The sequence below is a fragment of the Pezoporus flaviventris genome, unplaced genomic scaffold, assembly GCF_033815535.1.
Source record: "Pezoporus flaviventris isolate CSIRO_AGI_PZ_B2104156 unplaced genomic scaffold, CSIRO_AGI_Pfla_v1 ptg000006l, whole genome shotgun sequence".
Taxonomy (NCBI): Eukaryota; Metazoa; Chordata; class Aves; order Psittaciformes; family Psittacidae; genus Pezoporus; species Pezoporus flaviventris.
Genome location: NW_026892554.1, coordinates 19,741,751 through 19,757,653, shown reverse-complemented (window position 1 = coordinate 19,757,653; position 15,903 = coordinate 19,741,751). Strand labels below are relative to the sequence as shown.

The 15,903-nt window shown below is 57.8% G+C and overlaps 2 protein-coding genes across 2 annotated transcripts; one reads left to right on the top strand and one right to left on the bottom strand.

Annotated features, from left to right (window-relative positions):
* Positions 1–666: 666 nt before the first annotated feature.
* On the bottom strand, positions 667–9,003 carry SNUPN (snurportin 1). The gene is made up of 8 exons (XM_061447274.1): positions 8,786–9,003; positions 8,518–8,668; positions 7,668–7,772; positions 7,456–7,552; positions 6,768–6,865; positions 6,377–6,454; positions 4,502–4,582; positions 667–1,120 (listed from the first exon to the last, which is right to left on the bottom strand). Exons 1-8 carry the CDS (start codon positions 8,935–8,937, stop codon positions 794–796), a joined length of 1,089 nt encoding a protein of 362 aa, XP_061303258.1. The 5' UTR covers positions 8,938–9,003; the 3' UTR covers positions 667–793.
* Positions 9,004–9,496: 493 nt separating this feature from the next.
* SNX33 (sorting nexin 33) lies at positions 9,497–14,196 on the top strand. Its single transcript, XM_061447273.1, has 2 exons — positions 9,497–11,583; positions 13,359–14,196. Exons 1-2 carry the CDS (start codon positions 10,143–10,145, stop codon positions 13,610–13,612), a joined length of 1,695 nt encoding a protein of 564 aa, XP_061303257.1. The 5' UTR covers positions 9,497–10,142; the 3' UTR covers positions 13,613–14,196.
* Positions 14,197–15,903: the final 1,707 nt, after the last annotated feature.

Sequence of the window (15,903 nt, the reverse complement as noted above, 5' to 3'; positions counted from 1 at the left end):
GTGCTGTGAGCAGTTTCTCAGCCCTATTTGGAGGCACAGCACGCAGCCACCCTTAGGTAGCAGGAAGACGCTCAAGAATTTGTCTTTCTGAGAAACCTTTTATTTGGCACGATCAATGCTGGCGTTTTTCAGAGCAAAACCATTCCTTCCTCCCCCTACTGAGGAAAGCCTCGAGGACAGGCTCCTGCCATGCTCGTGCTGCACAAAGCTGTGCCTGGAGGCAAGGGATACAAGGGAATTGGGGTTTTCTCTGTGAGGTGGGGTGTGGAAAGCCCAGCCTTTGGATTTACAGCAGCCTGTTGTAAACTTTGGGTTCCCAGAAGGGGACTGACCACAACACTTGCATTGAGAAGGGCTGGGGAAAGAGCTGGATCAAAGGCTGATTTCCGGGGCTGGGGAGGTGGAGCTGCTACAAGCAGCAGCTGCACCTCGGAGGTCTGAGCACTGTTCCTATGCTGGAGCTTTGCCAGGGACTTTAACAGCAGCAGGGTCAGGAGCTGAAGCGGGAGCCCTGCAGCGTGGGGATGGATCGTTTCATTTCCCGACGCACGACCACCTTAGCAAAGAACCGGGCAGTCCCGTTGAGGCTTCACAAAAGCCCTGGCAAAAAAGAAAACTAACAAAAACCCAACATCATCATAACCCAGAGGCACTTGCAGCAGACATTCTGCCTTCGTGCCCTTTAAACGCATCCTATCTTGATTACCTTTGCCCCCTTCTCAGGGAGTGTGAGGGACAGTGAGAAGCAGGGAACCTTTACCTTTCTCTTACCCAACCTCTCTGTCCCAGCAGCCTAATTCTCCATGTGGCTCCCTGCTCTATCCCAGCCCTTGGGAGAGTTTCCTGGCTGAGGGGTAGACAAATGTTCCAGCTCGTAGTGCCCGTTCGTGGCCGCTGTGCTGCTCGGGTCCCCCTTTGCTGCTGCCAGCTTTTTGCTCTTCTTGCTCTCAATGATCTGCTGGAGCTGCCGCGCAGCGTAGTCTGGTTTGGCAGTGAGCACGGTGGCGGGCACGGCCAGCCCCAGGATTTCAGGTACCATGTAGGGCCGGAGCCAGCCCACCAGCGGGGTGCTGCCGGGGGTGTAGTGGGTTTGCTTGTGGTAGAAGAGGAGCCCGTCAACCTGTATAAAGAGACAGGGAGTGAATGAACAGAGCTGGAGGCTCTGCAGGTGGATGCCAGGCTGCCAGACGACGGCCCCAAGCTCCATCCGTAGGCCAAACCTCCCAGCTGGATCGTTTTTCCTCGAGCAGTGCAATAAAGAGGGGAAGGGAAAGGAGAAACCTGCAGGATCAGAGGATTTCATGGCTTGACTTCCTCCAAGCCTGCAGACTGCAGCATAACCAGCGCTTTCCTCTGGCTGCTGGGAGCCCATCCTGCAGGAAAGCCATGGGGTTTCTGAATAAGGCAATGCACAGAGAGGCCACTTTACTGGATTAAGGGTATTTTAAATAATACATTTGGAGAGTAATTAGTCAGAGCTGGTGACGCCGAGGAGCGTAACTGCTGCCTCCTCCAGCTGCCTTAGGCACAATGAATTCCTAATGCATCCCAAGAGGGAACTTCTCCAGCAATCAATGACAGTTAAGGGCACTCAGGACCTTTGAAGGTTTAGGCCCTAACTCTTGTGCTGCTATTTCCTCACTCTGCAACCCTGCAGCTGGCTGAGCTTACCCCACTATGCTCAGGGATCTGCATTTCCCCTCTTCCTGTGCTTCCCAGGGGTGTGCTCGGTGAGGCTGGATCCTGCCGTCAGGCTGACTAAGGCTGGAGGTGCTGCTCCTCTTAGCTCTTAAAAGGCCATTTGGCCATAACTGAGAGTGGTTGAGTGGGCAGAAGAGACGTGAAAAAGAGCCCACCTCAGGCTGAATTGCTCCCAGGCCCTTCCCCAAGCAGTAACTCCTGGAATATACACCTAAAATACAAGGCGTTTCCCTCCCCTGCCTCCTGGGAAGACTTGGGAAGAGCCCCAGTCTGTGGCACCACGCCTGCACATCCAGCCCATTCCTGTGGGTGCAGGCACTTGATGAGCAACGGGGATTCTCCAGCACCCACAGGAATGTTTTGGTAAAGTTCAGAGCCTGGAAAGGCTTTTGCCTTCCCGACAGCTCCAAAGATCTCCCCCAAGCGGAAGAATTCCAAGCAGCTCAGCCTGGTGGAATTAGGATGTTCTTCCTCTCCCTGACTTCTCTTCAGTTCCTCCCTATTCCTTCCCGTTTGTTGGATGCATTGGCTGGGTCCCTCCCGTGAGTCACTGCACTGACACCAGCCACAGCAGAGTAAGGGCTGACACATCCCTGAACCTCAAAGTCCTCAGGTTTGCCTCTGAGACCTGGCTGAGGAGCTGCCCTGGCAGAGTTGCACCCTTCAAGGCTACTGCAAATGGTGCTTTGCAGAGTTTAGGTGCTCCACAGGGCTCCCCCCTGCCTTCTTTTACTCCTCAGATGTGCGAGGAGCACAACAGCTCCTCAGATCCACTCCAAAACCCACTGCAAACCCAGTGCCGGGCACCTGAGCCAAAGTCCATTGGATTCAGTGGAAGATACTTCTGCTGAATACACCAGCTCTGCTCCTAACTGGAGGTTACAGATTAACCCTGAAGACCCGGATCTGAAAGCACTGACCCCCTCTGTCACCACCACATGCACTAGAGCCTTGCGAGGATCCCAAATGCTGGGGCCAGGCATAAGACCTCTGTTATGCTGTACTATCTATAGCAAGGCTGCATTCTGTCCTCTGCAAAGTTTACTGCGTTGTGTGCTGGGGGTGGAAGCTATTTACAGGGATTTCTTGGGCTCCCTCTTGTGGGCCACCATGAAGGGACCCACGGTTCATGAAGGGATCCAAGGTTCTCTTCATTCCTGGAAGGGGCATCATGGGGTTTTTGGATGTTACCATCTGATTTGAGCCAAACTGCACTTATTGGGGTCGCATGTATTGGCCTGAGAGGACCTGGGAGGGAAATCACAGCTGAATCACAAAGGAGACTGCTCAGCTCCACCTCCCTCCCCATGCCTTTTGCAATGGACTCCTTCACAGGCTGCAAGCTCTCTGCTCTGACCACAGTGGGGCAATTCTCCCCAGCCTTTCCTCCCGGGAGCAGATGCCTCAGGAAGGAATGAAGCTTTCTGCAGTAAATACAGGAATGGCTGTTTCTACAGAGGCACTCAAAGCATTTGGCATTGAGTGAGTCAGCTATAGGAAACCTGGGATGGGACTTTCCACCCCTCTCTAGTGACTGTCCTGGCTTTGACATGCAGAAGGCCAAATCAGTCCTCACGTGGCTTTCGGTTTAGTGGACAAGTAGCCCCTGTAGAGGCTGTTCCTGATCCTAGGGCTAAACCAGGCACTCTGCAGGAACTGCTGCAGCCACTGGAGGAGCTTCTGGCTCCCAGATGTTTGTCACTGACACTGCTGGAATGCCATTGCCTCCATCCTCTTCCGCTGCAGTGCCAGGTCAGGCAGGCTGGTTTAAATCAGACCGAGCTGCTTTCACGAGAACCTCTCTTGCTGCTCACAAACATGGGTGGCACGTGGGTTTGCCTGTCCTGCTCTTCTCCCACAGGTCAGCAGAACAGCGCACCAGCACCTATTCCTAAAGCTGAAGCAGCAAAGGCAGGTGCCCAGTTCAGCTGCTCTTCCTGGGAGAATGGCTCCTGAGGAGAGCCAAGAGCTGCAAGAGCCAAAGGCAGGAGGCTGCCAGCTCTGTCCTAAAGCAAAGAGCAGAGCTTGTGCTATCCCATCCACAAGATCCTATGGTAGTAAGAGCAGGACAGACTCACCTGAACCCCTCCCACCCATCTCTGTTGCAGTTACCTGCCCCCAGCCCCAGTATGTTTCACGTGCCCATTGCTAACACCCAAACCCCTCAAAAACCATCAGGAGCTTCCCAGCATCCTTCCCCTTCCTCCCCACAAGACGCAAGGTAGCTGAGTGCCTCACACACAGACAGATGGAAGTAGCTACACTAAGAAAACACAGAGCCCGTGGCTGAGGGCAGAGAAAGACACCACTCTGCCCACCCTGCAGACCCCTGGAGAAACACAACTGCATAAGGCAGCACATGGCAGAGATCCTCATGCCTGTACCCACGTTAGCTCACCCAGGGCAGCAGGCAGGACCAGCTCTGGCCCTGGAAAGGTCGGCTGTCCATCACACTGCTGCATGAATGTGAGCTGTGCTGCTTCTGGAGGCAGTCTGCATGTCTGCACCTACCCTGCCTTCCCCAAAGGCTCTGCCAGGTTGTCAATAGCAGCAAACTAAGGCTGCCCAAAGAGAGGGAGTGCTAATGCACACGGTTTAACTCTTGTAATTAGTTTGGTTGGATGCAGCCTGTACCTGGTGAGAGGGCAAGAGATCAGCCACGTGCATGAAAGGCATCCATCCCCTACAGAGGGAAACAGCAGCACAGCTCAGAGCTCCTGAACAAAGGGGACGTGCCTCTCCAAGCACTGGCAGTGGGGTGACTCTAAGGCTGAGGTCCAGTCCCCTACCATGTTCTCACCTCGAAGGGGAAGTCCATAGCCAGCACCTTACACAGGCTGTCCGCGGAGCAGGAGAAGTTCTGCAGGCCCACAAATTTGAACTGAAAGAGTAAAAGAGGGTTAAAAGAGAGACAACTGTAAGGCCTAAAGCAGAACAGGTCACTGAATCCAGCACCAATGTGGAGGCAGGGAGGAAGGATTTGCTCTAGTGTGAGAGGGAGAGAGTGAAGGGAAGTAACTGGAGAGGAGACCTCAAGCAGGGACCACGTCATTAAACTCTGGCTTTCCTCCCACAGGGTATCAGAGGCCTAACAGCATAAGTAAGCTCGAAAAAGGATCAGACCAGCTCCTGAAAGGCAGGTCCACTGGTGGCTATTAACTCCATGATCTAGGTATAACCACTGGCTGATGAAGTCGGAGGGAAACATGATGGGTATCTCCAATATCTTACTCTTCCCTCAGCAACTGATCTTTGTGACTACTAGGGGTTATTGGGACAGACCTCTTGATGGGATTCAGAAGAGCAAACCCCAGATCTAGAGGCAAAACAGGACCAAGCAGTGCTTTGGTGCCAAGCATAGAACACTGGACACACTGGGAGTGCTTGAACACCTACAAAAATCACCCTTGCCACCAGAGAGCATGGGGTGGAATTGCTGTTGGCAGTAACCCCCACCATCTCTCCATCAGTGCTGGATAAAGCTTGTACCTGGCTGCAATTTCACAAGCCTCATTCCCAAAACAGAAGGTGACCTTTAAAAGAAGACCCACAATGCCCAGAGAGCATGAAATCTACAGTGCCCAGAATGATTTATTTCAGGTATTTTACCATCCCAGTTCCATGACTCCCTCCCGTGGGAGATGAGATGTGGATGGCAGAGCCTCAGTGCACAGCTCCCACATGCTCCCCATACCTTTTTTTCCAAGCATTTTAAGACTGCAGGAAGGACTTCTCAGGAGAGCTGACCCTGAGATGCTCTTCTAACCGAAATAGAAAATGATGACCTCTGGGCAGGATGCAAAGCAGACAGACGTCTGCTCCAAGCTGCTGGCTCAGCCAAGCAACTCTTTCCACCCAGGAAATGAAAGCTGAAACAACCCCCCTTCATTAGGTAGCTGGTCTTGTGGATATTCCCATCGGAGTCAGAACAGGATGTTCTCCACATACAGATACCACTGCTGCTGGCACAGGATGGTATCTGTATGTGCCCAGCCCTCAGGAGCTGCTCTGCTTCGCTGTGGCTGAGCACGCACAGGAGCTGCAGAGCCACCAGGTCCCATTTTGCAAACCATGTCCCATAAACCAGGCTGCCAGATCTCTTCTGTCTGTCCTCAAAAATCCCTTTCCAAGCTGCTGTGGGCTCTAGGTCTGATGTCCATATTTAAGTCTTCAAGAGAAGACTTTATTCTCACTCAGGAGGGACTCCAGGTGACAATCTAGCATCCAAACGACACCTTCGGCAGTGAGCTTAAACAGGAGGGAAGGTTAAAGCTTTACAAGCCTTTCCCCTTGCCTTGTGAGCCCACAAGACTATGCAAGAATAAATCCCATCCCAGCCAGGCTGCCGACCAGCACTGCCCCTGTAGAAACCACACTGGTTTTCCATTGCATTTCAAGGGAAAGCTAAATGCAGCATGGAAGTTAGCTGATACCCTGCTTTCTGATCTCCCTCAGCACTTTGGCTGAGGAACATAAAACCACACTCATTTACAATATTCAGTGGTTCTATTTACATCCTGAACGTGGCATCCCATTTCATCAGAAGTACACTTTGAAGCCTGATCTGTAAGGGGTGAACAAAACCAGCTTCCGCTTGTGAAAGAAAGCACTGAAGCCTGCTGAACAGGAGAGCTTACCCCCCTCGTCCTCCTCCCCTGAGTACAAAAGAACTTACAGGATTAATCCTGCTTTTCTCTCCCAGCCCTTCCTCCTCTTGGATCTTTGAGGAAAGCCAGAAAAATCTGAAGTCAGTCTGTGAAAGGAAGCAGACATAATGACTATCCACTACACATCACCGATGAGCCCCTGCTGAGCATCTCCATCCCTTTGCACAGACTCAGCTTCACTGCAGAACCAGCCAGCACCCCAAATCTGCTATGTCCCCCAGTACCCACAAAAGAGGCACCCACTATTCCAGTAGCCAGCACAACCTGTAAAGATGATGGTGGTGCTTAGATAAAATATTCATCCTGTGGCGTAGTGGGCAGTGCTCAGCACTGGCTGCAAAGCAGCTCATGGAACAGGGAACAAAAAGGAGGGCAGGGCAGAGGAGGGGGATTCAGTACCTGGCAGTCATAAACAGGGTGTCCTCTCCAGCACATCACGTCGAGGATATAGTAAGTCTGCTTTGCCTCGCTGTAGATGCAGTCCAAGATGCAGTACACTGCACGTACAAACGCAGGGAGGTCCAGACATGCTCCAGGGACTGCCCAACCCAACAGGCAAACGCCAGAGCAAATAGCTGCTGCATTAAGCCTACCCTGATGTAAGGCTGTGAGGTGCAGAGGGATCCCCTTCTGCTAACACACGCTGTGACCACAAAAAGCCTTTAGCTTGAGGAATCCAACAAGGCTACAGAGGTACCAGCCAGGGGCACAGCAAGCAAAGGCGCGTTCCAGGCAAATGACATTTATCAAAGAGTAACCTCTCCTCAGGGCAAGCAAGAAGCTACAAAAGGTATTAAATAAACCACACTACACACAGCTCTCTTTGGGAAGACAGAGAGGATGTTGAGGTTTAAGAGTAGCAGTAAACCAGGCAGCTAATTAGAAGCTGTTCTTATCTAGCATAAAGGTATTGGATACTGCCCACGCTTAGTTATCCCCAGAGGTACAGGAAGAGGCCTGAAGCCGTAAGGAGCACACAAAGGCACAGCTCAGGGAAGTTGGAGCAACAGCACTGAGCCTGCCATGCACACACTCACAGGAGAGGCAGGGAACTCTCTCTATCCCAAATGCCTCCTCACACCGTTACCTTTCTCGCCCATGGAATTGTGCCGGTTCCCCCCTGGCAGCAGGGATGGGAACCTGTTGACACAGAAGCCGCTCTTGGTGTAAGCTGCTGTCGAGCCCTGTGAGGAAGTAGGAGAGGAGAAAGATCAAGTCAAGCCAGACACACAGGCCAGTCTATGTTGGCTGGGAAACAGGTGCAGGTGCTTTACCAGCATCACCATGGCTGCTGCTTACCCTGGATGCCACAACCAGCGCCCTTTTCCCAACGGGACACACGACTACAACCCACTCCTGCTCCAGATCCACAGGGACATCCACCAACCACTCTGACAGCATCAGCTGCGGAGAAATCCAGGAGCAAACAACAGTGAGTAACAACTGTCTTGAAGCTGTGGAAAACGCACAGCTCAAGGAGAAAGGAACAAGATTTCGACTTGGCTTCAGCAGCTACACCGAGTGTGCCAGAGGCAATTTGTGCTGCTCATCGCCCTGTTAGGAGGCTGACTCCTTCCCTCCATCTAACCAACCTGCATGACAGACTCCCCCCAAGCTTTCCTCTTGCTCCCCAGCTGCTCACAAAGCTTCAGACTACAACAGTGTCCTTGCTTGGGCACTCCTTATCTTGGTCCCCACTCCAGCTTCCCTCCAGCACTTGATTTACTTTTAAATACATGGTAGAGCTTAGAGACTCCTGAACACGAGGAGTAAAGAGCCCACACAAGGTGAGCTCTTCAGGGATGGCCTGGCTATGGTTACCTGGGACACTGTCAGACTTTTAGGACTAATATGGCACCCAGCCTGATAAAACCCACCCGTGGAGGTTTCCCTTCCCAGTGTCCCAGACATGGCGAGAGACAGAACTCTTGAACCAAGTGATGCATAACAAACTTGGGCTGGAATCTCCCTAAGCACACAGGCAGCCCACCTCCGTCCATCCTCCACTTAAACGCTGCACGTCTCAGAGACAGAGCTGAGGGGCAGCTCCTTTCCGAGCACCACACAGGCAGGACACATCCTGCCCAGCCCCAGCGCAGCCACCCCAGTGGCTGCTGACCTCCCTGCCTGGCCCTGAGCAGCTCCTCACCTGGTTGGCATAGCGCTTGGGCAGCCTCTTGCCAGCATCCACGTCCATCTCCTCTTCCTCCGCATCCTCCCCCTCCTCGCCCTCGCTCTCCACCCCTGCCCAGTCATCCTCCGCCAGCCTCCTCGCATGGTTCACGTAGTCCAGCCGCCTCCTGACGGGGCAGAAACAGCTCGGGTTGTCCCCTGCGGGACGCACCGCGGCCCGGGCCGCGTCCCCAGCGCCCGGCGGGAACAGGGCCGAAGGGGAAGGGGAAGCGGACACCACTCACTGCCGCTGCAGGCGCAGGAGCCGCTGCCGGCGCTCCGCCTGCCCCGGGCCGCCGCGGGGCTTGTAGGCGGCCAGGCGCGGGTGCGGGCCCGCGGGGCTGTTGGGCGCTGCCAGGGACACGCCGGCCGCCAGCGCCGCGCTCAGCTCCTCCATGGCAACGCCCGCCCTGACGCGCTTCCGCCCTGCGCGGCCTGCAGCGCCCTCCTGCGGCGTGGAGGCTCCGTGCCCCGCTCTCCCCGGTTAACGGCAGACGGCCCCCCCCCCCCCCCCCCGCCGCTCCGTGACTCGGTGCTCCCGGGGCGGGCAGCGGGAGCGGGCGGTGTCGCCAGCCGGGCCCTGGTGCGAGCGGGAGCCGCGTCCCCCGGGCCGGCTGCCTGCAGAGGGCAGCGTGCGCCCTGCCGCGGCTCCAGGGCTGCGCACCGGGCAGCGTCACGGGAGGCTGGCGGACAGCCCCGCCGCCGGCACCGATACCGGCTCCGCCACCAGCAGCGGCACCAACACCGGCACCGGCAGCCCCGGGCAGCAGCCGCGGCAGCGCGCAGCGGGCGCACACACCGGAACCGGACGCCGGTACCGAGAGTGGCACCGGAGCCCCGAGCGGTAGGAGCGAGTGGCGGTGCCCCCCCCGGCGCCCTGAACCGGCCATGCGGTGAGGGCGTCCCGCCGGGCCCGCGGAGGGGCGGGAGGCGCGGCCGGGACGGGATCCCTCCTCCCTCAGCTCCGCCGCCGGCGCTGGCAGCCGCCGGGCGCTCCCGGTACCGGCCCCGGCGCGGGCCTGCGGGGAGCCCGTGCCCTCGGTCCTGCGGAAGACTGGCGGATTCCAGCGGGAAAAGCCCCACAACAACAACCCAGCAACAACCACCCGCGGCCGTCGGGCCGGAAGGGAATTGCAAAATCCCGGGGCCGGGATCACCGGGAGCTTGGGCTGCGTTTGGGGTCGGTTCCCGGCGCTTTGCGGCACCCGCCGACTGCTGTTTTACCCACAGGAGCGCCAGGAAAAGTCGTTTTGGATCGGTTTTCTCGCTGGCAACAACGTTTTTTCCTCCTGGAAAGTGAAACTGCGGGATCAGCGTCCCAGCGAGCTAAAACTTGAGAGGATATGGCCGAGCTCGGCTCCGGGTCCTGCCGGGGGTTACATCCCGGGGGAGCGACGGGAATGCTGCTCGCTTGACCGAGGAATGGTGTTCTTAACCGGGGCACCGGGATCGGGGGGTCACTTGGACACGCGGACATTGGCGACGCCTCGAAGGGGATTTCTTCTCCAGCTTTTCCTATTTCCCTGAGGAACCGGCCGAGCCCTTTCCCATTCCCACAGCGTGTGGGGGTTTTGGCTGCTGTGTGTGCCCCCGGGCCCGGCCATGGCGTTGAAAGCCAGAGCGCTTTACAACTTCCAGAGCGAAAACAAAGAGGAGATCAGCATCCAGGAGAACGAGGAGCTCGTCATCTTCAGCGAGAACTCCCTGGATGGGTGGTTACAGGGTCAGAACAGCCGCGGGGAGACCGGCCTCTTCCCAGCCTCCTACGTTGAAATCCTCCGCTCCCGGTCAGGCTCCAACTACACGGATTACTCCAGCAGCCCGGCCGGCTCTCCCGGGCATGACTCATCCTTCTACACAGCTCCCTCCAACCCCAGCATCCCCTACCAGGGCAGTTTTGAGGATGATGATGATGATGACTGGGACGACTGGGACGATGCGTGCACGGTGGTGGAGGAGCCCCAGAGCGCGCCGGGCACCAACGGGCACCCCTCGCCCAGCCTGCAGTACCCGCCAGCCTATGGGCACGACCAGCACGCCGGTTACCGTCCCAAGCCGGCGCTGGAGCGGCAGGACAGCATGAGCTCCTCCAAGAGAGGCAGCGTGGTGGGGAGGAACCTCAACCGCTTCTCCTGCTTCGTCCGCTCGGGGGTGGAAGCCTTCATCCTAGGGGACGTGCCCCTCATGTCCAAGATCGCCGAGGTGTACTGCATCGAGATGGGCTCCAAAGGTCCCCAGTGGAGGGCCAACCCTCACCCCTTCATCTGCTCCGTGGAGGACCCAACCAAGCAAACCAAGTTCAAGGGCATCAAGAGCTACATCTCCTACAAGCTGACCCCCAGCAACATCAACTCGCCCGTGTACCGGCGGTACAAGCACTTTGACTGGCTCTACAACCGCCTCCTGCACAAGTTCACGGTCATCTCGGTGCCCCACCTGCCCGAGAAGCAGGCCACCGGGCGCTTCGAGGAGGACTTCATCGAGAAGCGCAAGCGGCGGCTCATCCTCTGGATGGACCATATGACCAGCCACCCCGTCCTCTCCCAGTACGAGGGCTTCCAGCACTTCCTCTGCTGCCGCGACGAGAAGCAGTGGAAGCTGGGCAAGCGCCGGGCGGAGAAGGACGAGATGGTGGGCGCCAGCTTCCTCCTCACCATCCAGATCCCCACGGAGCACCAGGACCTGCAGGACGTGGAGGACCGCGTGGATGCCTTCAAGGCCTTCAGCAAGAAGATGGACGACAGCGTCCTGCAGTTGACCAACGTGGCCTCGGAGCTGGTGCGCAAGCACGTGGGGGGCTTCCGGAAGGAATTCCAGAAGCTGGGCAATGCCTTCCAAGCCATCAGCCACTCCTTCCACATGGACCCGCCTTACAGCTTGGACGCCCTCAACAATGCCATCTCCCACACGGGCAAGACGTATGAGACCGTGGGGGAGATGTTCGCTGAGCAGCCCAAGAATGACCTGTTCCTCATGCTGGACACTCTCTCTTTGTACCAAGGGCTCCTCTCCAACTTCCCAGACATCATCCACCTCCAGAAAGGTAAGGGTGACTCCTCCCCTGTTGATGACCTCTTCTGCACGATGGCCCCATGTGAGTGGGGGTCAGGATGCAATGAGGAAATCCTGTGCTGTAGAGTGATGGGAATGGGGTATCAGGATAGGGGTGGGAATGAGGGGGGGGGCCTGTGGCTCTCAAGGAGGCAGCATGGTCCCTGCTGGCTCAGCTCCCTGCTTACCCCAGCCTGGGAGAGGCTGCTGGGGCTGTTGGGTCCAGCATTAGGCTTTGTCCCAAGTGATGCTGTGGGCTCCTCAAGTGCTGCTGGAGGGGTCAACGCAGGCATTGTTTCCTCCAGGCCCTGAGCAGGAGCTGTTGCCTCCAGGGTGACCTGCCCTGACCTCATGAGCATCCCCATCCACCACCACTTGTTCCTCATTCTCCCTCCCTGGCAGAGGCCCAAGTTTGCTGCTCCAGGGCTGGGACATGGCCTTGGGCCAGGGGGGCTGCACAGGGCTGGTGGGATGTGGATGTGTCCTTTCTTTCCTCCAGCCCTGCTGCAGTCCCCTGGCCACACTGGACCTCCTGGGGACAACCAGGGTCAAACTCAGCAGTAAGTCCCTGCTCCTCCGAGCCCAGGAGCAGGCACCTTGCGTGCTCCCTGTGTCCCCTTTGCCCCCTCACCAGTCCCCAGAGTATTTGGGGTACAAGGGAGGAGGAGGGGGGTGAGCCGTGTCTGCTTTGCCCTTTCCATGGGAGCCCGCGGGCAGGGCTGGGTGTCCCTTTGCACGCAGCAGCGGGTGTGCTGGGACTGGGAGAGGGGCCGAAGTCCACGCACTCCTCCCGGATCGTGGGGGCAGGGAGCTCTCCCTGGGGTGAAGCCAGGGCATCCGCACGTGTCCGTGCATTGCTCCGCATCCCTGCGGGAGGCAAAGGGGAAGGGGAGGATGCAGGTCCCCTCCTCGCCTGTCCCTCCCCACCTTGTTGACACGGCCGGTTAAGAGGGGCTGGATCCCATCCGGAAGTAAGGCTGTGTGGGCAGAGCGGAAGGCAGGATTTGGCCTCCAACCTTTGCTTCTTCCTCCTCCTCTTCTCCACTGGGAGCAGGGCTGGCACGGACGGAGCACTGTAACCCCGAGTCTGGTGCCCCCAGCGAGGGGCAGGGAGAGGGGAAAGATCTGCGGGCCAAATCCTGTTTTCAGGCAAACAGGATCTCTGTTTGCCTGAAACCTCTGTGCTAATGAGGGGGAGGAATGCAGGGCCGGAGCCAGGCAGGATTCTTTCGAAACCGAGCTGTAAAAATAAATGGAAGGAGGGGGGAAAAGTGGTGTCAGAGCATCAGCTGCCTCTGGGAGAGGGAGATGCTTTCCCAGCGAGTTCCAGCCGGTACTGCATGTCCTTCCCACATCCCAGTTCACTGCCTCCCAGCCTGGGGTCTCCCAAAGCTGCTCCTGAACCCCATCCATGGGAGGACATCAAACATGTGTGGGGTAGGCTTGGCCAGGGGGCTTGGCTGTGATAACACTGCCCCATGGTAGCTTTGTACCCCAAGCCTTGAGTCGCAGCCCTCCGGTAGCCCAGAATCCCCAAAATGTGTTAAATGTGAGGCTGACTGCCTTGGGATGGGGCAGAAAAGGAGTTGGGGAGGTTGGAATCCAGAGGGAAAAGACTCCTTGAGGAGAGGGATGGGGATTGATGGGCAAGGGGAGACGACAGCCTGGGAGCACGCAGGTTCCCTTATTCCTGTGCTGGCTGGGAATGGCAGGGCAGGGGGATCGCAGGGATCCATCAGCCTCTCAGCTCTGTCCTCCGCCCCGCAGGCGCCTTCGCGAAGGTGAAGGAGAGCCAGCGGATGAGCGACGAGGGCCGGATGGACCAGGAGGAGGCGGACGGGATCCGCAAGCGCTGCCGCGTGGTGGGCTTCGCGCTGCAGGCCGAGATGAACCACTTCCACGAGCGGCGCGTGGCCGACTTCAAGAGGATGATGCAGTCCTACCTGAAGCAGCAGATCATCTTCTACCAGCGCGTCAGCCAGCAGCTGGAGAAGACGTTGCGCATGTACGACAACCTCTAACACCTCCCCTTGCTTCCCCACAGCCTCACAGACCTCCTCTGGTTGTGATGGGCTGAGACCCGCCGGGAACTCATCACGCTAGTGACCAAATACCTTTGGGCTTTCTTCCCCCCCCTTCCCGGGTGGGCAGGGAAGGGCTCGCCCACAGGCTGGATGTGCCACCTCCTTCCATGGGGACCTCCCACCCCGCCACGGGTCTGGTGGGGACGCAGGGGGTGTCACACGAGAGATGGGTGTGCTGGTACCTCCGGTGATTTTTAGCTTTCCCCAGCCCTCCCTCCTGCAGCAGGGAGGTGGGCGCATCCCAGCCTGCTGGGAAGAAGAAATCCAAGCGGTCGACATTTTGCACACTCCAGGCTTTTCTGATGGAAAGAAAACCAGAAGAAGAAGAAGATCTTTATTTGGAAGAGAATGATTTTTGTTTGTTTCTTTTTGTCACGAGAGGTTTTCAATATTTTCCATTTTTCGCAAATGTTTCTGCAGCATTTTTACCAATCACTTTTTAAATAGAAGCACAGAGGCCGAGGGCACCTCTTTGTTGTCTGGGAAAAGGGAGAAAAAAACAACAAAAAGGGAAAACAAAACGCAGCCCCAAAGCCTTTTCAATAAAATTGTCAGTAGAAAAAAACCCTCCCACCTCCTTCCCAGAGATGTCTGTGGAAAACGGTGCTGCTCCAGCATCCCGGGGAGCCAGCATCCCACATTCCAGCCAGCTCCCAAAGTGCTGTGGGTAGTGGGGGGCTCCCAGCAGCCCAAAGCACCCACTGAAGGGCAAATCCTGCCCTGTCCGTCGGGATGGGACCCTGGGCAGCATGCTGCTGCCGGCGGGGCTGGCACGGGGGCCTTGTTTGTGAAGGGAAATGGCTGGGATACATCGCAGCGAGGAAAGTTCGGGCCGGTTTGGCCTGGCTCCAGGGTTAAAATTAGCCCCGGCATGCAGGCCAGCGGGGTATTGTTCAAACAACAGCGGCGCTGGGAATGCTGCGGGATCTGCTGCCTGCTCCCAGAGCTCGCCTTGGCCCCAGCCGTGGGATGAGCACACCTCCATCCAGGCAGGACGCGTTTCCTCCTGCATCCCGCAGCCAGGGCAGTCCCCTCTGCCCTGCTCTGTCGCATCCCAACCCCAGCCCAATCCTCCCCTGGGCCGCATCTTGGCAGCAGCCCAGCACGGAGGAGGCCGGATTCCGTGCAGGATGGCACGTTCCTTACCCCCACTCTCCGTCTGGAGCACAATGGGCACTGGGTTTGAGCCTGCCGCTGCCATCCTCCAGCACTGTGCCAGCACCCAGCTGCTCCAGCAGCTTATCCTTCACTCCAGTGTCCTGGCAGGGGGTAAGGGGCAGGACAGGGTCCCTGTGGGCTGCATGCACCTCCTCTGGAGGCTGTGCCTCAGTTTTCCCAAGGGTGGACCTGTGCCCTCCGTGGCCCTTCGGACAAAGGTCTCCCTGCCCCACCAGCTACCCCTTGGGTACCCCCATATCTGGACCATGCTCCCAGGGCTGGCTCAGTGTGGCAAACCCATCAGCTGGGAGAACCCACTTCCCATTAACATTCCTGCCCCACAGGTTTTGGGGTCTGCCTTGGCCAAGTGGGGGGCTTGAGCATCCTGCTGCCCCCCCCCCCCCCAGTGGCATCTGTGAAAGCACCAAGGTTTGGAGGGTGGACCCAGCTCTGAGCATCCCAGTGGCTGCCCCCGCGCTCCTGCTGCTGGGGGGGCACCCCAGGGTGCAGGGTGGTGGCCGGGAGGGGCATGGGGGTGCACACAGAGCTCCCTGAGCCCCAGGAGCTCTGGTTGCTGCCCTTATCCAGGACACAGCCTGGTCCCCGCTGCCCCGCAAGGCACAGAGCCCTGGGGCATGCAGGGCTGAGAGGAAGCGCTGGGAACATGGGGCAGGTCCGCTTCCTCCTCCCGCTTCCCAAGGCTGCTCCTGCGTGGGAAAGCCAAGGCCGAGGCAGGACAGTGGGTGGGGAGATGGCAGCAGCTGATGCATGGCTCCCAGGAGCTCTTGTCTTGCTTATTCCCCTTGGGGCTGTCTCCACCATAGAAGGAAAACCCTCTCCTGGGTGCAGAAGCACCCGGGGGTCCCATGGGGAAGCTGGGGATGTGCTGGGTACCACCAGCCCCAAGTGCTCCGTAACTGGGGCTCAGACACCAAAGCAGCGCAGTGTCCTGACCTGGCTCCTCCCCACGGCCAAGGCGTGCAGCTCCCGGTGGGATGGCCGGGCAGGATGAGGCCTGCCGGGCACATTGCGCTGCTGGCACACGTCAGCAAGCACGCTGGCTGCCAACG